The following is a 26413-nucleotide window of genomic DNA, read 5'->3' as shown; positions in this document are numbered from 1 at the left end:
CAGACCTTTTGTGATCCCATTTGATCTTTTCTCAGCAAAGGTACTAGAGTGGTTTGCCATTTCCTTCTCCAGCACTTTTTACAGATGAGGAAACTGAAGCAGTGTTAAGTGACTAACCAAGGGTCACACAATTAGTATGTCTGAGGCTGGATTTGAACTCAAGTCTTCCTGATGTTACTGTTCTACCTACTACCCCACATTAGGTATATTAGCTGCCTTTTCAAATTGTTAACTCATACTGAACTTGGAATCTCATAAAGCCCCCTAGGTGATATTCATAATAAACAATCACTGATTTGACTGACTTGCCTAGCAATTACATAGGAGGGTTCTCCATACTCTATAAGCCTAAATTGTAGGATTTTATATGTATCTTTATTGTGCATTATTTATAAACGTATCTAGGTATATAAAGGTGATGAAGTACAGTATAGCAGAAAGATAGTGTCTATAGTAAACAAGGAACCGATTTTTAAAAACCCTTTACAACCCAGCCCCAGCCTATTTTGCCACAGACATCACTTCTCCCCTCTGCATATTGTGATCCAGTCAAACTGTCTTCCCATGACCTTCCAATGCACTATTAGTGTTTTTGTCCTTGACCAGCTTACATATTTGGAATGCATTCCACTGCCTCCTTGTTCCTCCCTTCCTTTAAGATATAGCTCAAGCACCAGCTTCTTCATGAAGTTTTTTTCCTGTGGTTCCCAGTTGCTAGTACCCTTCCTCCCAAACTTCTATTAACTCCACTGTACATGTTGATATTTATGCTCTGGAGATTTCAATATACACTTGCCATCCTTCCATCATTAAAACATAATGTCCTTGGTACTAAGGAGAGTTTCATTCTTAGCCCAGCACAGTGTCTAGTATAGAGCGGTGCTTAATAAATGTTTATTGATTGACTGGCTGAAGAGTCAGAATGACCTGGATTCCAGTCTGGCCTCTGATACCCACTGACCCAAGCAAAGTTACTTAACCTCAGTGCAACTCTATAAGGCCCTAAAAGTGTCAGAGAATAGAAAACTAAAATATAAATTAAAAAAAGAAAAAGAGGTGTGTGTGTGTGTGTGTGTGTACATGCACAAATGTACACATTAAAGATCAAATTCTGGTCAATGTCCATAGCAAAAAAATATTCTATTGCTTATCAGCTTTAATTATAGTTATGAACATATTAAAGCATGTGCTGAATCAATTTCCTTGAAAAGACAGTTATGGACAGTTAATAACATGGTGCAATGGAAAGAGAGACTAGGAGTCAGGAGGACCTGAGTTCAAATCCAGTCTCACACACCTAGTAGATGCATTGGTCCTAAGCAAGTCACTTAACCCTGTTTACCTCAATTTCCCATCTGTAAAATGAGCTCAAAAAGGAAATGAAAACCACTTCAGAATCCTTGCTAAGAAAACCCCAAATGGGGTCATAAAGAATCAGACAAGACCAAAATAACTCAACAACAACAAAATCAGTAAGAGAGAAGTTCTGAATTGAATAAACATTGGGAATTGAAACACAAAGAATCTCAAGTTATGGAAAAATCAATTCTTCCTATCTGCTCAGACATTAAGTTTGAGTTAGATATTTAGTTGTGATATATATGGAAAACAAATAATGGGGCAGAACAGAAAGAACAATGACTCTAGAATCAGAAGACCTGAGTCAGTGGGCAGCTAGGTGGCACAGTGAATAGAGTCCTGGACTTGGAGTCAACTTGAGTTCAAATTCAGCCTTAGAAACTAGCTGTGTGACCCCAGAAAAATCATTTACCCCTGACTCAACTTCCCCATCTGTAAAAAGGGAATGACATTAACACCTATTTCCTAGAGTTGTCATGAGGATTAAATAAGAATATTTGTAAAGTATCCGCAAAACCTATAAAAATGCTGACTGTTCAAATTCAATAGTAACATGATACTTAATACTTATGTGGAAATCATCTACTTGGACAAACCACTTAACCTCCTCGGATTTTAGTTTCCTTATATGTAAAATAAAAGGGCTAAAGAAGAAGCCCTTTTTAGTCCCTTCCAGCTTCACATCTATGACCCTATTTGGCACACTGGCTACTAGTGTTCCCCCCTCATCATAATCATAACTGAAGCCCTTTGGGAGATGGGGGACTATTTATGGATTTCAATGTGTTGTGAATTCCCTTTGGGAAGAAGATTCTTCAAAGAAAGACTCCAATCTTGTTTTCTCCTCTTCTTGCTTGCTTCCAACCTTAATAACCAGGGATACATATAGATTTGAGGAGGAAAGGACATGAGAGAGAGTGGTTTACAAGCATAACCAGAAGCTCATTCTGTGTAACAGGTTGGTAAGAGTTTCTCTGACAGGTGAGGAATCCTCTGGTTTCCTTATAGACTCTCCCCAAGGAATCACTAGAGTTATAATTTATGGAAGCAAAAAAAGCACTCCACCCCCAGATCAGACCTAGATCTTCAAATTATACTGGAAGATTCTGAGAAATGCAGTGGGACCCATAATTCCTCAAAACTGTCTCTGAAATAGAATAGATAAGAACATACAGTTAGGGACTACTACTCTTTCTTAATAAATTCTGAAAGGGATAAAAGTACTATGATCCCTCATATAAATCTCCAAATTAGGTTGACCTTCCTGGATGTCAAAAGAGAATGTTCAAGTATGACCTTAATTTTCCTTACTTTGTTAATAGAAAAAAATTCAGATCACAATTTAAAAATCAAAAAATTTAGAATAGTAGTTGATTTTTTTTTATGCTTCCTTCACATTGCTTTTAAGAATTATTACTTGTGACTAACATGGAAATGTGTGCAACATTATTGTGCATGTATAACCCATATCAGATTACTTGTCATTTTAGGGCAAGGGAAGAGAAGGTAGGAAGGAAGATGGGGGGGGAACTTTACAAAAATGAATGTTGAAAACTACCTTTACATATAATTGGAAAAATAAATAAATTAATAATAAAAATTATTGCTTGAATTGATAGTTTCAACAGAGAGAGAGACGGCAGGAAGAGGAAAGAAAAATGGAAGGAAGGAAGGAAGGAAGGAAGGAAGGAAGGAGGGAGGGAGGGAGGGAGGGAGGGAAGGAAGGAAGGAAGGAAGGAAGGAAGGAAGGAAGGAAGGAAGGAAGGAAGGAAGGAGGGAAGGAGGGAGGGAAGGAAGGAGGGAGGGAGGGTGGGAAGGAAAGGTAGTTGCCCTATTTTTTTAAATGAACATAAAAAATACAATTATGTTCAGAAGATGACATACATGGAGGACAGTTTACAAACTAATGTGCTGAATGTATTATATAATTTTGAAAAGAAAATCAAGCAGTATGGAAATGTGTTTGTTCTCAAATGCAGTATTTTTTCTGTTCCTCTTTGTATACAAATATTTTTTGCTAATATTTAACAAGTTCAGAACATTAAAAAAAAATAAAATATATTTTCCTTCAATCAGAATAATCTACCTAGGCATTTTTTTTCTCTTCCACCAAGATATTTATCCAAAGACAGAACCTTTGACACAATAGAGAAATACCAGTTTGGGGTAGAGAGCAAACTTAATCTAGCAAGAGGGCTAATAGAGGTGTGAGCAGTGGGCTTAAGGCTAATTAAAGACTGGGAAATTATAGAGAATCATTTCAAACAGACATAGAAATATCCCTAAAAGCTTTTAAGAAAGACTCCAAGGAACGAACTGACCTTGACAAACTGGTCTCCTTGTTCTTTTTTACAAAATAACTCATCTCCCATCTCTGTCCCCTTTGCCCAGACTATCCTCTATGTTTGGAATACATTTTCTCCTCACCTGTGATTCTTAAAGTCCCTAGTTTCCTTCAAAGTTTAGCTTGTCACTTCTTTCATAATAACTTTCATAATTTCCCCCAGCATCTATAAGTTCCATCTCAAACTCCCAAATTTCATTGTATTTACTTTGTATTTTGAATTTACCCATATATATGTGTGTATACACACACACACACACACAAACACACATTTATATATGATACAATGAATATGCCCTCCTTTAGAACAGGGATTATTTAATTTTGGTAGCATTTATCTCTGGGATTTCAATGGTTCATTGATCTGATACCATTTTCTTAACCACAAAGTGAAAAAGAATGGATTAGGTGATCTCCAAGTTTTCTGTCTAGTTCTAACATTCCTATGATTCTATAATTTAGATCTTTAATAAAGATTCAATTAGGCTGAACTTCAGACCTGAATAAGGTCCTAAAGTACCATCACAATAATGGTAGTGAAGTGTTTTCAATTTAATTTAAGGTTTTGTTTTTATGTTATTTATTTTTAGTGTTCTTTTTTAGATTTTGAGTTTCAAATTCTCCCCTCCCACCCATTGAAAAGGCAATTGATGTAACAAATATGTATGCAAAGTCATGCAAAATATGTTCTCATATTAGCCAAGCTACAAAAATAGCAAGAAAAATAAAAGAAGTGCAAAAGAATGCTTCACTCTGTTCTCAGAGATCATTCGTGTCCCCCCCCCCCCCCAACCGGAGATGGACAGTTTTTATCATCACAAGTCCTTTGGAATTATCTTAGTTCACTGTTTTGATCAGTCACCAAGTATTCACAGTTGTTTATAATATTTTTTATTTTTTATAATATTTTCTGCTCATTTCAATTTGCATTCTTTCATGTAAATCTTCCGAGGCTTTTTTGAAATCATCACATATCTTTTCTTTCAGCACAATATTATTGCATTATGACCACATATTTTGATCCATTTGTTCAGCCATTCACCAACTAATGGAACTCCCCTCAATTTTTAATTCTCTGTTACCATAAAAAGAGTTGCCATAAATATTTTTTGTACATAGGTCCTTTTCTCTTTTCTTTGGGATACAGACCTAAGTAGAGGCATCTCTGTATCAAAGGGTATGCATGGTTTTATAGACCTTTGGATAAGTTGTAAATTATTTCTCTAGAATCATTGGAATAGCTCACAAGTCCACCGACAATGAATTTTAATGTCCCTATTTTCCATATTCCCTTCAACATTCATTATTTTCCTCTTTTTTTTGCTATGTTAGCCCTTCCTCCTTTAGTTTTCAAGGAGGACGAATGACATCATGGGATGATATCCTGACTTGCACACAATTGGATATAAGGAAGGCGGAGCTGTGAGGTGGTATCTCAGAGTTGTTTTAATTTGCATTTCTTTAATCAGTAGTGATTTAAAACTATGATGGACTTAGCTCTTCTCAGAGTTCAGTGATCAAAGATAATTCTAAAAGACTAGTGATATAAAATACTATCTACATTGAGAGAAAAATCTGTGACATCTGAATTCAGACGAAAGCATACTACAATTTTTAAAATTTGTTTTGTTTTTTTCCTTTCTTGTGGATTTTCTCTCTCTCTCTTTTTTTTAGGTTTTTTTTTTGTTTGTTTTTTGCTAGGCAATGGGGTTAAGTGGCTTGCCCAAGGCCACACAGCTAGGTAATTATTAAGTGTCTGAGGCTAGATTTGAACTCAGGCACTCCTAACTCTGGGCCGGTGCTCTATCCACTGCACGACCTAGCTGCCCCAGATTTTCTCTCTTTATTTCTGATTCTTCTTTCACAACATGATCAATATGGAAATGTTGAACATGATTGTACTTGTATGACCTATATCAAATTACTCGCTGTTGTAGAGAGGAGGGAGAGAGATAGAAAAAATATCAAAACCTTACAAAAAGATGAATGTTGAAAACTATAAAACAACATTTAAAAAATCGATAGTGATTTAGAGCCCTACCCAAGGTTAGTGGCCTCCTGCCAATAGTTATTGTCTCTGGTCCAACTATAAACTCTATCATAATTATGGAGATAGCAGCAGGTCAACCCATCAGTTCTTCACAAAACATCTCACTTAACAAATTCACTGGTTCAAGGACAAGCCAAAGGCTATATTATGACCTGGAAACAACTCATTTGTCCTATCACATTCGGTTCTGGGAGCCACATTTTAGGAAGGATGATGACAAGTGGGTAAGCATGTAAAAGAAGGGTAACCAAGATGGTACTTAAACTTGACAGCATGCATGGGAAGATTGTCTGAAGGAAATGGGGAGGTTTAGCCTGAAGAGGAAAAGTCTTACTTGATAACTAGTGTTAAATATTTGAAGGGCTGCTAGATAGAAGAAGGAAAATTGTTTAACTAAGCCTCAGAGGGCAAAATAAAGTTCAATGGATAGAAATCACTAATGAAAAACAAGGACTAATATAAGGAATAATTTCCAAGCAGTGAAAGTGTTAAAATACAGTTTAGATTAGGACTTCCCAAATAAGTTATAAAGAGAATTCTTGTTTAGGAATGAGTTTTGAGTAGATGAACTTTGAGATCCTTTTACTGTGAGATTTTTATGTATTAACCAGAACTTTATTAACGTGGCTTTAACATTTTCCCCTCTTCAAGACATTCTTTTTATATTATAAAGAAAAAATACATCCAATTTATACACTGGAGAACTAAAGTTCAGCCCAATTGAACCTTTGCTAGAAAACTTAATTACAGAATCATGGGAATGTTAAAACTGGATAGAAATCTTGGAGATCATCTAATCCAACTTTTTTCAATTTACAGCCAATAAAATTATTATACCAACTATTTTTACTTTTGTTATATCAATATTTTATATACATAAGTCCTTTGTCAAGTTGCATTTGAAACTATATATATATATTTACAAATAAGACTGCAGAAATATCTTTATGATACTCCAATATAATGGAAAGCTCTATCACATGGTTCATGTAACTCTATACTGTTAAAAACTTTCATAAGCACTTTTACCAAATACTTATGATGTGTTTCTTACAACAACCTGGTAAACCTAGTAATAGAACTATTACCATCATTATTTTACAGATAAGAACACTGAGGCTCAGAGAGTTGAAGTGATTTGGTCAAGGTCACACAGATGGTAAGTGGTAGATATAAAACAAGGACTGTTACAGTATTTCCATGTATACTGTTTTGGTACTGGTCAACTTTTTGATAAATTTAAATAACATAAAAATAAGAAACATAGTACTGGTAAATTAAACTACTCTGTACCAATTACATACTTGTTCTACATCTGGCAATTTAACAAATACCCTGTAGAAACAACAACAACAAAGGATCCCTGCTTGCTTTTAAGAACATTGTGAAATGTCAAACTATACAATAGAAATAAAACATTCCATTTGGCATTAATTTGTGTTAATAATCTAGAGAGCTTAAGAATCAATTTGAAGTTATTTTGTTGCTAAGAAATTTAGTGAATGTATTCAATAAAATCCAATTGGCAACTCAATCAGGACATGTAGTCATTACTCATCTTTAAATGTCCAATTTTCAAAAGATCCCAATGAAAACTTACAGAGTTTATTATATAAGTTATTTTATTTCTTAACCAACTAACATACCTACAACTGTTGAATGAGATTCAAGTATGGAAACAAAGAATTTGATTTTTCTAACTGATCCTTTTTTCAGCACAAACCTAAGTTATGCTACAAACATAAAGGGTAACCCCATCTTCACAAGGGGCTACTCGAATGGTGACATAAACAATAAACATCCAAGCAGATGTCAGATGACCATGTAGCAAGGATATTGCAGGGAAATTCATGCTTCAGGGAGAGATTGTACTAGATGGTTTCTGAGCTTTCTAATTTCAGGGTATATTAATCTAAGCTAATTGATTTTACTAAGGAAGGTTAAATCTTATTAGATGTTAGAGCTGGAAGAGAGACTCATACATTAATTCAACCCCTTTATTTACAGCTAGGGACCCTGAGGGCCAGAGAAATAAAATGATTCATTTAAAACCACACATCTTGTTAGTGGTATAACTAGAATGGACTAAAGCCTGGTTGGCAATATAACTTTTATACTTACAGGCAGGATGCCTTTGGGATTATTAAGTTTCACATTACAGCTCTTCCAGCAAAGAATGGATGACCACTTGTTGAAGATGAGGGATAAGGATTCATGCTACAGGCAAAGGTTTGAGGTTCCTTCCAATATTGAGATTATATAGCCCTATGACCATTCTTCATTACACTCTGTACTAAAGACGGAAAATTCTGAAGACAGTATTTTCTATTGGATTGTAGGGGATTGCAATTAGCACACTTCTTAATCTGGAAAAATCAACTCATAAAAATTTCTCCATCCTTTGATCTGAAGTGATTTCAAGTCGGCATGTGCTATGAATGAATCTTTCCTCTGATATGGTCCATGTTGCAAAAAGAGGAAACAGGGAGGGAATTCTTGTGTCAATAAAATGCTAATACATTCCAGTCATGTTAGGCAAAGTAACATGATGGAATGGTATTAGCTTTTTTTTTTAGAGCTATGGGCCAACAAAGCTAGTACCTTGCTGACAAAGTATCAAAAGAACACAAGTTTAAATGCACAGATTCATTTTCTTAGTTAGGCTCTGATTAAACATCTTAAAAATTCTAATGTAGAGTCCTTACACAAACAATTAAGTAAATACCTCCAAGAAATAGATGGCTAATGCATCTAAATTAAAAAGATTTCTGGCTGGTAGTATTTCTGTCACATCCAAAGACATACTTTTGGAGGAGGGGAATAGCGAGAGAAAAAAAAAAGAAACACAGCCCGCATTGCTAATGAAATTTGGTTGAAAATTGCTGTAATCCATTTTCTGATGAAGTGGCTCAGATGCATTTTACCCAACCCAAAATACATAAGACAGAGATAAAAACATTCTTTAATAATAATGTACTTCTGATGAGATGGAATATAGAAAATTACATACTTGGTAAATTCATCAGCTAGAAGCAATCAGTAGAGCATTGGAGGTCACCTTTAGCATGTCCTCCGTTTGCTTTCATAAACAATCACCTGAAATGGAATGCTTTGGCTGACTTTTTCATTTGATTCAAATATGAAATGCTCATTATTCTTTTATGTCACACCAGGTTGATTTTAAACTTGTTCATCATTTAACCCAAATGCATACACATTTGAAAGTAATGTTCAACAGACTGCTATGGAACTCTATGTCTTCATCAGCAAACAAAGGCTGAATCACTCTCAAAGGCAGCTCTTCCTACAATCAAGGTTCAAAGTTGTTTGTGTCTTTATAGGAGATATCTGTATCATCATTTTCATTATTTTTAAACTATATCAAGCTCTCTCATGATCAAACAATTGGAATTTGAGTAAAGGGGGGAGAGGGACAGAGACAGAGAGATGCAGTTTTGAAGGAAAAGAAGCAATTCTTTAAAGAAAGATAAAGGAAATAAAAGGTCAGGCTAATTGCCTCTATTTAAATATTCTCACCTTTGTTGCTAGAGCTTCAGCACTTTCTCGACAAGTCTTCTCTATTTCCAGATGGTTCTGCATAAAATTTACTTCCTCTATAACCATGTGAGAAACTAAAAATGAAGAAAAATTGTTTGCAGCATTAAAAAATTAGTCAGCCGTTTCCAGGAGTTCATATCTCATGATTGTGAATGTTGTAATTCTATTACTAGCTAGCCCTTTAACTGCCACTAGAAAATATTAAAACTCTTTGAGCTCTCTGAAGTTGGCAAATATTTTAATTCAAACAAGAAAACAAAAAATTACTAACTATAATTTTCCATGTAATATATACATTATATATGTATGTATAAATATACTTCCCTTTAGAAAGCAATAAGAAAACTTAATGCTTACTATGTTAAATAAGAGATCTCTCTCTCTCTCTCTCTCTCTCCCTCCCCTCTTTCTCCTCCCCCCCCAGCTAAAGAGAAGTGTCAAACATGTTACACAGTTCCTGGCAGGATATCATAGATGAATTCAGAGGGAAAATCAGTTAATCAAAATTAAGAGAAGATTCACACTAGGAAAATAAACAATTTGTCCTAAATACCCATTGATCATATCATGCTGGAGTAACCATGTGGTAGCATTAAGCAAGGAAGGAAAAAATCTATTGCCTCATATTCTTAATTTGTAGAAATCATGACATCGAAGTTATTGCAACGTAGCAAACTCCAGGGGAAAAGGTACAGGACAATGTAGCTACATTCTCTATGACAATGAAATCAGATAGAGAACAAAAACTCATATTATGTCTAATTAGGGATTAAAAAACCCAGAGCTTTTCTAATTTTTAATGTTTTACAATTACTTTAAAAAATACTCCTTTTTAGACTTTCTTTATACCTGAAAGCTCAAAGTAATCCTGACCTTGCATTAAGTTTTTAAGAAAAGAGAAGAAGAAGATTGCATCGTCATAAACTGTACTGGAAACGTATGGATTTATTGACTCTTGTCACTCACACCCAATCACAGAATCCCCAAATGTGAAGCCTCCTAAAGTTAGGCAGAAGGCTGTAGGCTTGCATCACACAACTAGAGATTACTTTTGCTTCATTTAAGCTTAATTAACCTACAATTATGATTAAATTCGGGGAAAAAATTTTCTCTCCAAATTAAATACAAAAATGTATTACTTCCTAAGTCTGTCCAAAGTTCTTATTATGTTAATATTCAAATTCATAAAGCAGCACTAAGTGGCCAGAAACATCTCTAACCTTGACATTTTTTCAGGGGTAATAATAATCTGCAGCAAATGCAGGCCAACCAAAAACCACTTAACTAATTAGTAGTTGCAGTCACCGAGAAAAACATGAATCAACACTGTTATTACAAGTGGCACATTTGAGTGGCATCTAATTATGACTTGATGAGCACGATACTTGCATTATCAACATTACTACTGCACCCCATCAGGGACTAAAAGCTGCTGATGGCAGTGACTTCGAGAAACTCCCCCTCAATGGTACGGCAGCACCCAACAATCCCCTTGGCAGGGGCACCCTCACTAAATGACACGTTAAGCGTAATTACTGGTAGACATTGTAAATAAACAGGATTGGAAGTGAACATTGTACCAAGTGCATAAGACACAATCTGACACATTGGAAGTGGCAGCCGTAATTGCGAGTTTCTTTGACTGCTCAAGATCATTTCAACTGCATTTCTCAGAGGACAGTGATTATAACTGTGGAGACAGACGGCATAATGGTATCAGCACTGCTGACAGAGCAGTGAATTAAATTGTATCTGCTGTTGTGTGAAAGCCTTGATGAGAGGTACAGATGCCTTAGTGGTCTTATCATTATAACACAATGGTCATGTTGTCATCAACCTTTCTGGCTCCAATTGAAAAGAAATGATTGTGTGTTGAAGCCCCCCCCCCCCCTCTTTCCTCCCCACCCCCCTCCTCCCCTTCTATCTCTTGTTCTGAATAGAACCAATTTTCAGAGAGCTATGAAATCACGCAATAGGGCCTAAAATGCAGCTGCTTGGCATACAAACGGGTCCCCATTAAACTGGAATCACACACAATATGTGTTTATGCCAGAAGAACAAATAAAAGCTGAGTACAGGCCAAGTTTATTCACAGACACAAAGCCCGTGTAGCTCTTCATCAATATAATTGCCTTTTATATTGTAGTTTAAATAATAGGCTCTATTATTTCCTTAAAATCCTAATATTCCCGGCATTTTATCACTATGTTTACAAGGTATGTTCTTCAAAAAATGTGAAGGGAAGAGAAAAGAAACCTATACAATTTTACAACATCAAATATTACTTTGAATTTTTAGTCTTAACTACTTGACATTTTCTGCCACAATCTGGTATTTCCAGTATCATAACAAAAACATAAACACTCCACACTTTTCATAGGAATTTGACTTTTTATTCAACAACATTCTTACTTATGGAAGAGTTAGAAGATCATTTCAAGGTAGTGAAGTTTAGGCCTAGTAGACACACATACACATACATACACATGTACACACACATACAAATACACACACACACACACACACACACAACAAAGCAATATTTATTTTCTAAAGTCTTTAAAAAGCAGTCAAGTCATTTAACTTAATAAACTTAGCTAGATGGCGTATGGTATTCCTAGTCCTCTCCACCCCACCCCCCCAACCCCTATCCATGATTCTATATCTGCTATTCTATCAAGTACATTTTTGGTTTTTGTTTTTGTTTTTCTTTGAAAAGACAGGTACTCTCTAGCAACATCCTTCATCTTCTCTTATCAAGAAACTTTCTCATTGGGTTACATACTAAATTTGCAGATAAACCTAGTCCATCTCCTAACTTTCTGGTTAGGTGGGTGTGGAAAAATCTAGTTCAAAGTGCATTGCAATCATATTCACGAGATTTTTATATATTTGGAATGATGCAAGGGAAAGAGAAAAGCAGAAATATAATTAAATCCCTTAGATTCAGGGTTCTCAATCTTTTAAAGTTCTTTTAATCATGACTTCCTTTATCAGTTTGGTGAAGTATTTGGTTATCTTCTTAGAATATTTAGAACACGTAAGAAAAAATTACAAGATTATCAATTATGTGGAAATATAATTATCAAAATATATTTAAAAAGAAAGTTATTTCATAGGTTGAGAGATCTACCCACATGTTCACCACTACTTTTTCAAAACTAGTTTTAAAAAGTTCTAAGTTTAAGGAGTTTTACATGTTAAGCAGTTTAATAAGTTATAAGCATAATCATAAATGTTTTAAGCAAAGATCCAATTACTGAACAGATTTTTTTTATTAAACATGATTCTCTTAATCTCCTGAAACTTTAAGTTAATTTCTCTCAAATTGTTGGGGTTTTTTAATATGAACAGAAGTAAAAAGTACATTACCATTAAAAGATAACATTATGAATAAGAACTGTTTCTTGAGAAAAACTTCTCTCAGTCAATGGGATATAGACAATTCATTAATGCCTAATTAAAAATACCATAAATATGCATATTTAAACAGCATGTGATACCATTCTCATCCAACATCACATAGTACAGCATTGAGCGGCTATAATATCTAATATATATTCACAAAAAATAAGGATTTTTAGTTCTAGACATAGAGCAGGTCCAAAGGGAATCAGTTCTCAGTCCAAGAGACATCTGCTTAAATTAATTCCAAGGATCTCATGAACATGATGATGTTGGTCCTTTACCATAGGGCCATCTTAACATTCGTTTTGGCATGTAGGATGACAGGCCTGAATAGGAGAAAATGGGACTGGCAGGGAAATAAAACGTGTATAATACTGCCTAGTAGCAGCCTATGAAAAACATAGTCAAGGTAAGTTTTCTAAAGTCTTACACCAATGACCCTGGTTCTTTTATTTTTTATTTTTTGGCAAGGCAATGGAGTTAGGTGACTTGCCCAAGGCCACACAGCTAGGTAATTATTAAGTGTCTGAGGTCTGATTTGAACTTAGGTCCTCCTGACTCCAAGGGCCGGTGGAGTCTATCCACTGCGCACCTAGCTGCCCCAGTGACCTTGGTTCCTAAAAAGTTATGCCCAGCAAAGTTCAAGTACTGGCAGGTTCAAGTATAATTATCATTTTTAACAACTTTTCTACAGAACACTGTCAAGTTTATCAAGCCTTTGACTTGATTTAGGCTAGCTCTTCACTGTTTATTCTTAAGTTTTAAAACCCACAAATCTGGTATGTGGCAAATATTAAACACAAAACAAAAAACTTTATCTAGACCAGTGTCCTCAAAGAAAATGGTAATTTCTGGTGAAAACATCCATTTTTATGCTGAACCTTTAATCAGATAGGATAAAGATGAAAAGTAGGGGTGAAAAAATACATAAAAGTCACAGTAATAGTCAATTTGGGGACCATAATCCCTGCCATCATCTCTCCCTGCCAAAGTAGTAATAAATACAAAAATACTAGTATAAAAACCTGAAGTATATCCATTGCATACAGCATAAAGTCAACAAAACAACAATAATTTCGACAAATTATAAGAGATATTGTCAGTGCTACTATAATAACTCTTTCAGATTGTCACATTGTCAATACAAGTGTGAGAATATTCCATTAATCCTACATTTGGGGACTAGGAATCCCAAAGCAATCATAATTCAAACATTCATTTATTTCCATTACAGTACAATGGCTTCAAAAGATATGAGATGTCAACAACATTTTCTTCAGTTTGCCTTTGTTGCTGCCAAGCATCATAAAATAACCTAGAACTTAAAATTTAATTGCAATTGTTGAATTTTATCACATTTTTTTAAAACTAGATAAAGTGTTTTGTTGCAACAGTTAGCATGAGAAAATACTTTAGAATACAATCTAAGAGGCTGCATTTGGGATTAAGTGGCTTGCCCAAGGTCACACAACCAGGCAATTATTAAGTGTCTGAGGGCAGATTTGAACTCAGTTCCTCCTGACTCCAGGAATGGTGCTCTATCCACTGCGCCACCTAATGGCCCCAAATATGTATGCCACCTTAAAAGAAAAATCATACATTTTACATTGAATTTTATGGGTTAAGAATATCAAGTCATCTCTCATTGCAGAAAAAGAAAACAAATATAGATAAAAATGATAAATTCATAGATATCAATATGGCTATAGCATTTAGATGACATTATATATGAATACAGATATAAATATCTAGATATGGCTAGAGATATAGGTGATAGAGATAAAAATAGGGATACAGAGGACAGATCTAGATTTAGACACAGATACAGATATAGATTTGAAGATTTCAATATACATAGATACAGATATAGGTGATCTAGATATAAAGACATAGATTATATAATATTGATAAAGATGTGGATGATATTTTAAGACAAAAAAGACAAAATAAAAAGATATGATGTTTGACTCTCCTGTCAATGCCACAGGCCAATATACTTCTCTGTAAGTGACATATGGTGAGACTGAGTATGCTGTCACCTGCTGTGTTTTATTTATATAAATGAAATTGAAATATATATACACCTACTTTTCTGAAATTCCTCCAGTTTCTTAACAGCTTCATCCCGTTCCTGTTTAATTTTGTCACACTGAAAAGGAAAAAAAGGAGGAAATATTAATTTGATTCAAAGCCTATTATGAGAGAACTGTTGGATATTAAAAATTAGGGATATTAAAATGCTGGATATTAAAAATAAAGACTTTTGGTTTGGCAAGCATAGCTAAACTTTATTAGTAGCTTCTCAACAAAGTGTTCAGACATGATTTGAAAAATTCTTGATGATGGAAAAAAATTAAAAAGCAATGGTCATTCCCATCTGCTTGAACAATATTGCTAAAATAGCATTTCCACCATTGTACCCTGCTATTTTTCCTATGACCTCCCCCAAAATAGGGATATTTTATTATAATTTCTTATTCAATAAGATTTCTATGTGACATATTCAAGTTAAAAAAATAATCACTTTAAAGAGAACTCTTTTGCTGTACAATAATAGCTTTTGTTAACACAGGAACTGTCATAGGCACTGGTTAATGCTTTACTTCTTTCATGTAGTCATGTAGGTCAAGTAGAATTTCAGTAAGCTATGAATTCAGGATCAGATGTGCTAGCTGGTTCACTGAAGCTTATACAGTGGCTGATTGATGAATAAATGAATGAAAATATATTTATTAAGCTTTTACCATGGGCCAAGCTCCATGCTAAGGATACAAATACAAAAACAAAAGCAGTACCTGCCCTGCCCTCATGAAGCTTATATTTAATAAGGAAAGACAATTTATATAAAGGAGGGGTTGCCAGGGAGGGATTTTTAAGTTGCAAACTTATAAAAATGGTAGGTAAAGCCATAAAAAAAGAAGATAGACAAACCTTTCCAGGTGCAATGACACAGCTGAATATTTCAGAATGACAAGAAAGATAAGAGTGTAGGTGAAACAATATGAAAGCTGTTGAGGAGACAGCTAGGGAGGGAAGTGTGGGTGGATTATTAAGTAAATACAGATAAACAGATTCCTGCAAAGTAGTTTCTTTTTCAGGTCTTGATTGATTCACAAGCCCTGACAAGGTAAACCATAATTGATATTTATCTAAGACTTTAAAATTTGTAAAACACAGTATATGCCTTGCTTCATTTGAGACTCTCAACAACCCTGTGAGGTAGATATCAAAGGTATTATTATCCCCAGTCCACAAATAAGGAAACTGAAGCTCTGAAAGATCATATGATTAGCTCATTGTCACAAAGCTATAAAAGATAGGATTTGAATGCAAGCCTTCCCAATTTCTATTTCAGCACTTTATCTACCATGACCTGCTGATTCTCTCATCAACTCATACATCAGGAAGAAGCACCTCACTCCAATTAACAAGCATTGATTAAATGTTTTTATTAGTATTTCATTATATGCCAGAAACTCTGCTAGACACTGGAGACACAAAGACAAAAATTCATTTTCAGTTTTAATCAAACCCTCAGTCCCCTCTACTGAGACTGCCAATAGTAGCAGACGCTTTCAATAGAGACAGCATTCTATTCACACCTAAACAAAGACCACCAGCTCACTCTCACACAGGCCACCAAATAACTGTCAAATACCGGTAACTTTCAACCAATGCCAGTCTCAGATGGTGGCACATCAACAGTCCAGATGTTAAAGATTCCATTAACAAAATCCACTCACTGATCAAATCTTAATTTCCTTCCAAAATGATTAAATAGAAAGGCTCTAGCAGAGACTAGACCAGAGTGGTCCAGCCTTTTAAAAAAACAAAACCAGGTGATCAATCTCTATAAGCACAGTTTTTATGTAATCCTTGCCTTCATGAATAGCAGATTCTTTAGCTGTGTGCAAACCTACAGCTGTGTAACACCAAAGGTTTTCATGTGTCTGTGGCTTCTATTTTCTGCAACTGCATTATAAGAGAACTGGCAGCCACAGAATCTACCATCTGCTATGGATATTGAAAGGAAAAAAAATTTACAAGTGCAGCAAATGTAGCTTTACTTATCACAAAGTGGAACAAAATCCAATGTAAAAGATGCATCTATTTACTGAACAGGGGTCCCAATGAACAATTAATGCATTAAAGGTAAGTTCTGAGAAAATATTGTACTTTCTCATTCAACTAAAAAAGAATAGAAATATTAAAAAATATTATGTCTTTTAGGTGAAATGTTGTATCTTCAGCTAAGCCACACAGTCAAAGAACCCACCCCCAACCCAGCTGCACCATTTATATAAACTGCTCTCTTTTTGTGTAAGAATTGCCCGCAAAGACCTTGCAATAGCAACAGATGTTCTCGGGACCACATTGCTTAATTGTAATTCCCAATGATTCTCTGTTGCTTACAACTCACATGGAACATAGCTGCATGATTACTGGCTAGTTTAAGCAACCTGGATAATATTGCATTGGCTCTATAGTCTCTATTTTGGCTCTTTAAGAAGTGGCAAATTGATCTATAGTTGGCCTTGTGGGTTTTGAAAACCCTCCAAAGTGGAAGCTCTGGCTATTTTCCAGATCTCTTCCTTGAACCTCTTCCAGGCAGATACCTGGCTTCTGACATTGACCCTGAACTTCTAGGTTTTGGCAGCCATGTCTGCTGAGATGGTCTTTGCAGTATGAATTTGCACTCAGAGAAGGCTTATCCTTATCCTTCACCATTTCTAACATGATCTTCAACTATGATCAACTTTGAATTATCTGCATTAATAATATAACAATGAAACAGACTGTATACGCCTGAAAAAATGCTCAAATATACATGTGTATTATATATATATATATATTTATTTATATAATACATACACTTATTATACATAGGTGTAAAAAAAAAACAAAACCAAAAGACAATCCAAAAAGGATACAATTTTAAGGTTGGTCTGTGTGGGACCATAATAATCACTGAGTTCAACTTTCTTTTTTTTAAATTTGAAAAAACTAGCCTAGAGAAGTAAAATGCCTTTCCTAAAAGCATATAGTTATTAAGGGAAGTAGGTAAGAATTTAAGCTTTGGTTCTGTAATTATAAATGGTCCAATCTTTATAAAGTAATATATATATATATATATACATATATATATATATATATATAAATCTATAAGCCAGTCTACCATGCCTTTTTACAAGAATCATGTGAAATTAAGTAGATACAAGTATTATTCAATTTAACAGATGAGAAAGCTTGAGGTCCAGGAAGTTATTTCCCCTGATTAGGCTAAGGAAGGCAGACCTTCTGAAACTTAGTAGTGTTCTTTTCAGTAAACCACTGCTGCCTCTTGATCAATCTCAATGTGGAAAACTGACAGCTGATTGTATTTGACATATATTTATTTTTTTAAATGTTCTATGTTATCCTACTTTCCCATTTCCTCCTTCCCCATTCCATGACTTTTCAAAATTATTTTCTCTCTAAGGAAGAACCTATATGTCCAATATTATATAACTACATATATATATATGTATATACTTTACACATAAATACAAAAAGTATGCATATGATGAGAATTTAGACATATTTACCTAATATGGAATAAGTTGCCTCAAACGAATTTTGCCAAAAACCACTATTTTACTACTTTATTTGGACAACTCAGGCTGGACTTCAACTACAATTTATAAAATTCTATGAACATATTCAGAGCATGTAATAAATTAAACTACTTTAACCTGCAAGAAATTGTTTCTGATCTTCATTCCCTCTCTAAATGTTTTTGAAGTTCTTTGTTTCACTTCAGTTTTAAAAGGAATAAGAAGTGGGAACTACCCTAAATCGGCTATCTTACTGCATTCTCCAAATTCTAGGTATTTATTGTGTGTTAGATGGAAACACGTGTCATCAGAACAGAGATCCTTGTTCTTTGTTTCTGGATAGATTGCTGTTAATAAGAGACTCATTTTCACTTTCAAACTGCTAAGTAATTACTTTTTTTTCCCCCTGGCACAACCACTTGCTATTCTATCTCAAAGAAATTGCATGTATATGGATGTATTATGCATGAACAGTTAGCACAATAGATGCGTATCTTGCTTTTTAAAGTGATTTTTATTGAATCCTTTAAAATAAAATACTTTAGAACCTTTACTCCTGAAAACTATACAAGAGGAGGAAATTTTTAACAATACACAACTCAACCAAGAAACAGACAGTATCATATGGCCAGCTTCTTGAAACATAAGTCTTGGAAAGTATCTGCCTCTCTCCCTTTTCATTCATGGCTCCTGGCAGGGTGACAGAAACCGTGGATGTGCTGTTACAGTAGTATATCACCAAAACTACTTCTACTACAAGTACTCATACATTGACTCATTTCAAAATTCTCTCTAAGGATCTCATACTAAATACAAATATTTTTCATTTCTAAGGAAACTACTTTGAGAATCAGTTATCTGTTTTAGTGAGAAATCTGAGGGCTTTTAGAATTCAGTTTAGATAGGGCACCCATTCTCCCCCACACCAGTACATCCCTTCTATTATCTTCCACATATAAAAAGTAAACACTAAACCCCAATCAATTATGATATAGCCCCTTGCTCAAAAGCAAAAATTTTAAAGAGAGTCTTCAATTGTGTGGCTGCCCAATTGTCTAGTGAAACATTGATGACACAAGTATAGTGATGTCAGCGATGACAAAGTAAAGCATATATTTGTTGGAAGCCAACTTAGTCCTTCCACTGTTTTACAAAAGTGAAAAATATAATTAATGGAAGTTACTGTTGACTTTAACATAGTAGATCTATCCACTTTCCAAAGTAACACTAGCAATCCCTACTTAGACACTGAGAAAAAGAACACTGGAGCAAATTAGTTTTCACTGGCCCACCCCTTCCCACCCTTGACCATATGTCAGTGAAAAATTCTATTTTACATATGTCAATCTTAACCTTTTATGGGCAAGAAATCCATTCTCTTATGTTGTAGTCATGGTTTTTGTGCTATATCAATTTCTCAAATTAAATTTTAATCTTACCTCTCTGAGTTGATGCCAACTGCAAACTTAATGAACATGTACTAACTCCAACCTCACAGTTATTGATGAAAACAAAATTCAGTCAATTCCAAGTAAGCCAGGTTAATAGAATGTAACAATCCCACAAATCATCTAAAATATCAGCTAATCAAAAAATCATTGGCAATAACCTTTTGAATTCATTATGTGACTAAATATTTGTTTATAATATTCATACATAATAATTCATGTTTATATATACTTTACTATAAGTAAATTGCTTCTTGCTGACAATCCTACTAAGGGAGATAGTGCCAGTATAATTAGCTCCATTTTTCAGATAAAGTAATCAAGGCTCTGAAAATCCAAGTTACTTGCTTATGATCCCAAAGCTAAGAAGCCTCAATGCAAGAACTGAAATCCAGGTCTCTCTGACTCCAAGATCAGCACTGTTTTTCCTATGCCATGTTGCCTTAGATTGTTTTATGTAGTGTTTTATATATTATGTCAGAGATACAGTTTACCTTCCTAATGCTGTGGGAATTTTAAAGATTATGTTGAGTTAGCAATCACTATGAGATCTTTATGAAATCTGTCTGGGAAATGGTCAAAGCTCCAAACAATGCTATCCTCAATGGAAAGAGAACCAAAAAGTAGGCTTCCCTAAATGATTTTCTATAGTAAACCCTCACAGTCATATAGTTGACTGAAAAGGATAGACAAATATGACTCTCCCTCCCTGTGTTAAATATATATTGATTATTAGGGGAATAAAAGCTCCCTTAGAGGATTTCCTCAGACAAGGTGTGTCTCATAAGCATGTTAGGATCACACAAGAAGATGAAAGATGCAATCACAGAAATAACTAGTCAATGATAATATGAGTATCAACATTAAACAAGACATCACCCACAGAAATATCTCCTACTAGAGATATTTGGAGTCATGTTGTTTTTGATGAGCAAATTATAAACAGAAGACTGACTCTTTAATAGATAATATTACTGTTCCTGGATGGAGTTAAGCCTAGCAGTAGTATGGGGCTACTTTAATGATCTATGATCTCCAAAAGGGGTGGTACTAGCAATCTGAATTTTAAAAAAATCCAACTAAACATATGAAGTATGTGTAGCTCACAGATTATGGGATGTGGTTGAATGAACACTCAATTGAGAGGGTCTGGAGGATATTTGGGGGAGGGGTTGAATTTGTGATTTCACTTAGAAGTTCTGTTCTTTTCTTTCTTTCTTTCTTTTTTTTTTTTTTAGGTTTTGCAAGGCAAATAGGGTTAAGTAGCTTGCCCAAGGCCACACAGTTAGGTAATTATTAAGTGTCTGAGGCCGGATTTGAACTCTGGTACTCCTGACTCCAGGGACAGTGCTCTATCCACTAAGCCACCTAGCCACCCCAAGTGAGGAATTCTGGATAAGAAAATATCCACTAATGCAGATTAGTGAGCTCCCTAGAGAGGTTAAGTCAGAAATTACATTTGAATCCATGTCTTCCAGTCTCTGAAGCTAGCTCCCAGCTCAGCAGACCTCACTCATTTATTCATCAATACAAATACATTAGACAGGCACTAAAGATGAATGGAGCCCAGAGATAATTATAAGGCAGCGATATAGTTAAACAATATTTGTGAAATTGGCCATCGCTTTCAATGATTCAGAATTGTTTTCTACCACAAAACATCATATATTTTTAACATAAATTTCTTCTTAGTGATGCTATATGCTTACAAATAAGAGAATTAAAACTACTGGAGACTCAAAGGGAAATGGAAAAAATATATAGTGAATGGCAAAAGTAGGCTGTTGTAGTCTGCCAACAATGACATTTCTTTTATACCAATTTTCTTGGACATCACTCCATAAAAGATGTTGTGTAGCAGGAATGAAGTATAATAGCTGAGCAACATAAGAACCATACTAGTACTCAGAAAATATTAAAAGAACCAGAACAGGGGTGGCTAGGTGGTGCAGTGGGGCAGCTAGATAGCGCAGTGGATAGAGTACTAGCACTGGAGTCAGGAGTACCTGAGTTGAAATTCGGCCTCAGACACTTAATAATTTACCTAGCTGTGTGGCCTTGGGCAAGTCACTTAACCCCATTGCCTTGCAAAAAAAAAAAAAAAAAGAACCAGAACATAGAATCTAGCCCATTGGGGGCAATCTATAGAAAGCTTATGGAAAGACATAGACAAGAATAGGATAAGAAGACATTTATACATTCTAATCTATTCTAATGCTTATATTGATGATACAATTGATCTGAAGTATCAATATGTTTTCATTTTGAATTCAGAACTGACAAGCAGTGACTTTTAAAAAACCCTTGTGTAGCTAAATCTGAGATTAAGAAGATACTGTGGGGGCAGCTGGGTGGTACAGTGGATAGAGCACTTGACCTGGAGTAAGGAGTACCTGAGTCCAAATCTGGCCTCAGACACTTAATAATTACCTAGCTGTGTAGCCTTGGGCAAGCCACTTAACCCCATTGCCTTGCTAAAAACAAAAAAATCACAAACAAAAAGCAAAAAAGAATATACTATGGATAATATTAAAAAGTGACTTACTCAGGGACATAAAATTTCTGGCAGTCAAGAATCCCATGTATTAATAATTAATAATTAAGCATATTAATAATTAAGAATCGAACATATGACTAGCAGCACTGAAAAGGACAAAATATGCACTCTTCTGTCATCAGGAATTATTCTGCTTTAAGAATGACTCCCCTTTCCTCAGGGAACTAACTGTGTGCCTACTGAACCTTCCCAGTCTTCTTAGACCTTAATTTCATCCCTCACATACTCTTCATTCAGTGACAGTGGCTTCTTTGCTATTCCATGAGCAAGATACTCCATCTCCTGGTTCCTGGCTCTGTTAGTCGCCCATGTCTGAAATGCCCTCTCTGCCTCCTGGTTCTGAAAAGGTTCCACCTAAAAATCTCACATTCTACATTAAATCTTTCCTAAACCCTCTTAATTCTTTGATTAATTTTTTCCTATTTATCCTGTACATAGCTTATTTTACATATTTGTTTTCTAGTTGTCTCTCCCTTTAGACTGTGAGCTTCTAGCAATATTATGCATTTAACAAGTAATGACTGAACATATGGTCTTTTGACATTTTCATAGCTTCCTAATAAGAATATCAAATAGAAAGAGAGCCTAATTTAAGGTATCATACGTATTTCTTACACTTCATCTTCAAGTTTCATTCCTGTATTAAAAAAAAGGATTCAGGATTAAAGTAGATATAGATATAGATATCAGCCTAAATAGTTTTTTCAATTGCTGCTGAAGCCAACTCACCTTAAAGGATCTCTCTAGTTCATCAGTACTTATATCATGGACATATGACATAAATAAATATGGCACAGAGAAGAATTCACTACTCCTTATCAGACTTATGTTTCTCAGTTTTGGAAATCCATCCTAAGGGAGAATTGTACTGAGTCATGTTCAAGTATAAACAACTGGACAACCTAAACAACTATAGAGTTGACCCCAGATCAAGCTTCACATGCCATAGAAAGATCTGCTAGGAAACCAGAGTTTACTCAAAGCATCTTGCCATCTATCCTGATACCATGCACAAACCCCATTCCCTATTTCCACTTATTGCTCTGAGAACATTAACACCACCATTGTTACTGGAAAGGATAAAATAACCGACCATGCTAAGACTCCTCTTGAAATCCCTATAACTTTCCAGACCATAACTCAATTTTCTAGCTTCAAATTCCCTGCTAGTTCACACTATTAAAATCCAAGCTGCTTATGAACTGGTCTAGCCATGCCAGAAAGCAATGTGGTACTATTGCTACAAAATTCACCAAAGGGTGCATATTCTTTAACCTAACTTTATTAGCCTCATGCTCCAAAGAGATCAAGGCAAGGAAAAAAAGAAGCCTTATACACAAAATACAATAGAGATAATTCAAAGAAATCTGGGAAGGTCTGTAAGAAATGATGCAGAGTGAAGTGAACAGAACCAAGGCAACAATTTATACAATAACAGTATCATAAAGATAAACAACTCTGAAGTCTTAAGATCTGGGATCAGTGCAATGACCAATAATGACTGACAAAAGCGATGATGACTCATGTTACCTATCTCTTGACAGAGAAGCAACAGATTCGAGATGCAGAATGAGAGAAAGATTCTGTGGACATGAACAAGTGAGGAATTTTTCTTTTCATTTCAAGGATTTTGTTTTCTTTTTTTCAAGTTAAGGGTGAGAATAAGAGGGAGATATAACAAATGCTTGTTAATTAAAAAAACAAAATTAAATTTAAAAATTACAAGTTTTCTGATGGCAGAAAATATTTCAGTTTTTGTATCTGTATCATCAGTACATATTTCAGTGTCTGAAGTACAGTAGTACTTCAATAAATACTTTTTCAATTATCTGGAGAAACAAGCAAAAAGGAGTATGAATTTTTTTCTTCTGTACCCCAAAACAAAAATAATCCTCACATTAAAGTATGTGACAAAAAAAAAGATGGGGAAGAGGAGCTTACTTTGTCATCTTTATTCTTGGTTTTGGTCTTGTTTTGGTCTTTTTTTTGTAAGGCACTGAGGTTAAATGACTTGCCCAAGATCACACAGCCAGGTAATTATTTGAACTCAGTCCTCCTGACTCCAGGGCTGGTTCTCTATCACTTCACCACCTAACTGCCCCTGTCTTTATTTTTGATAGTTGAAATTAAATCTCTTTGATATAGGTGGTACTAGAGAGGTCTTTGGAAAAGATTAGCCAATCACAGGCATAAGAAAACGGTTCTGTTGAGAGGACCATTTGTCACTAAAGCTGCTTCTACTCTTTCTACTGTAGATAAAAGGCTTATATCATATCCCTCTCTTCATAGCAATACATTCCCTCTTTTTTTGATAAAGATCCATAATAATAAAATGGTCTTTTAAAAGCACTTCATAAATAAGAGATCGGGAACTGGAAACCATTTGTACCCAACCAACCACATTACTCTCTTATCCTTTCTTCTCATTTCTGTTAATAAGTTATTTTTAAGAATATTCCTAGAATAGGAATAGATCAAATAAAACATGGATATAAGGGAAGCTAACCTATATTACATATAGAGAGATATGTAAATAGTTGATGATAACTCATATCCTCCTATAACAAAATGGTATGTTTTGCCTAAAAAGTCAATCTTCTGAACAGGCACCACTGAAATAACTCGGTGTTGCTTTGTTTAAATCTTCAAGTAGGGGCAGCATGGTACAGTGCATTTGAATGCAAAAGATCTGGATGTGAATCTAGATTGTTTCTTACATACTATCTAGGCTAGTAAATATATACAACCTGTGGAATCTTGGGCAAGCCAATTAACCTCTATGGCTTTGGATGCCTCCTCTATAGAATGTGAGTGTTGGGCAAGATGGTCTCTGTTGTCCTTTCCAGTTCTAAATCAATAATGGTGAACCTAATATTTACAAGATATTGTGTTGGGCAGTGCGGATGTAGAAGCAGTAGAAAATATGATCCCTGTTTTTATAGTCTAGTTGTTGCAGTTGGGACATAAATATAAACAGATGCCAGCACAAGACCATATAAGGGTCAAATGAATGACACAGATCATTGTCACATAAGTTCTGAGGACAAAAGACTCAAATTACTAGCAGGTTTGTTCCCTCATTCAAAACCTCATTTTCCTCCATCATCCCTCTGTCAGTATTTTTGGTTGTTTGTGCCTAGGATGGGCACACTGCATCTACCCTTTGTACAACAAGAAGGGAAAACTATGTCCATAATTTCAGAAAGTATTTATGATTGATTCTCATTCATTAAAATTCATTTATTTGATAAATATTTATTAAACATTTACTGTACTTAAGGTTCAGACCCAGGCCCAAAAAGGAACAAGGAGAAGAAAAGAGAAAACAACAAAGAAATGTTATCCATTTCCATGGTCATGCTACCCATTTTGTTCTTCACAAATAATTCTGGAAATGTCCTCAGAATTGGGTTCAATTCATAGATTAACAAGCACAGATTTAGAGATGGAAAGAACCAAAGGCCATGTCATGTGGCAGAACATTATTTGGCATACAGATGAGGAACTGGGGCCAAGAGAGTTTAAGCGATCTGCCCAAGGTCATGAAAGTAGTGTCTGAAGTGGGATAGGAATCCAAATCTTCCTGGCTCCAAGTTCAGAACTAGATTCATTCCATCATGGTTCACTTGTCATGATTTGCCACTTCCTGTATGACTTTGGATAAGTTATTTAACTTGAGCCTTGGTTTCCTCATCTATATAATAGATATTCAGACCTTCCCTACAGTATCAATGAATTATAGCTGGATGGTACAAAGCTGGGAGGAATAGTCCACAACCTAAATGACAAGAACCCAATGGGCTAGAATGTTGAGCCAAATCTAGTAACATGAAATTAATTAGGGATAAATGTGAAGTTTTATGTGTGTGTTAAAAAAATCTGCATTACAAATACGAGATCAGGAAGGTATGGCAAGCACAGAATTTCAGAGTTGAAAGCCACCTTGGGTGGCTATCTAGTCTAACGCCGACCTATAAGAATGGCTTTCAGTTCATGTGAGAATAGATCTGTGCATTCTGATGGACTTCAAAGTGAATAAGAGTTAACAGTGGCATTATTGAATGGCAATAAAAGTTAATGCAATCTTTGGTTATA

The 26413-nt window shown here is 34.9% G+C and overlaps 1 protein-coding gene across 3 annotated transcripts in view; it reads right to left on the bottom strand.

The window, feature by feature from the left end:
- SHTN1 (shootin 1) overlaps positions 1-26413 on the bottom strand; it is a 124125-nt gene that overhangs the window by 79392 nt on the left and 18320 nt on the right. For all 3 annotated transcript variants that reach the window (XM_074233566.1, XM_074233564.1, XM_074233567.1), the window contains exons 3-4: positions 14808-14868; positions 9291-9385 (exon numbers count right to left, since the gene is read on the bottom strand). In XM_074233566.1, the coding sequence (XP_074089667.1) occupies positions 9291-9385; positions 14808-14868 (156 nt within the window). The remainder of the gene's footprint in view (positions 1-9290; positions 9386-14807; positions 14869-26413) is intronic.

This window comes from Macrotis lagotis, chromosome 4, assembly GCF_037893015.1.
Source record: "Macrotis lagotis isolate mMagLag1 chromosome 4, bilby.v1.9.chrom.fasta, whole genome shotgun sequence".
In the NCBI taxonomy this organism is placed as follows: Eukaryota; Metazoa; Chordata; class Mammalia; order Peramelemorphia; family Peramelidae; genus Macrotis; species Macrotis lagotis.
Note: the sequence above shows the minus strand (reverse complement) of the source record. Positions and strands in the feature narration are given on the sequence as shown.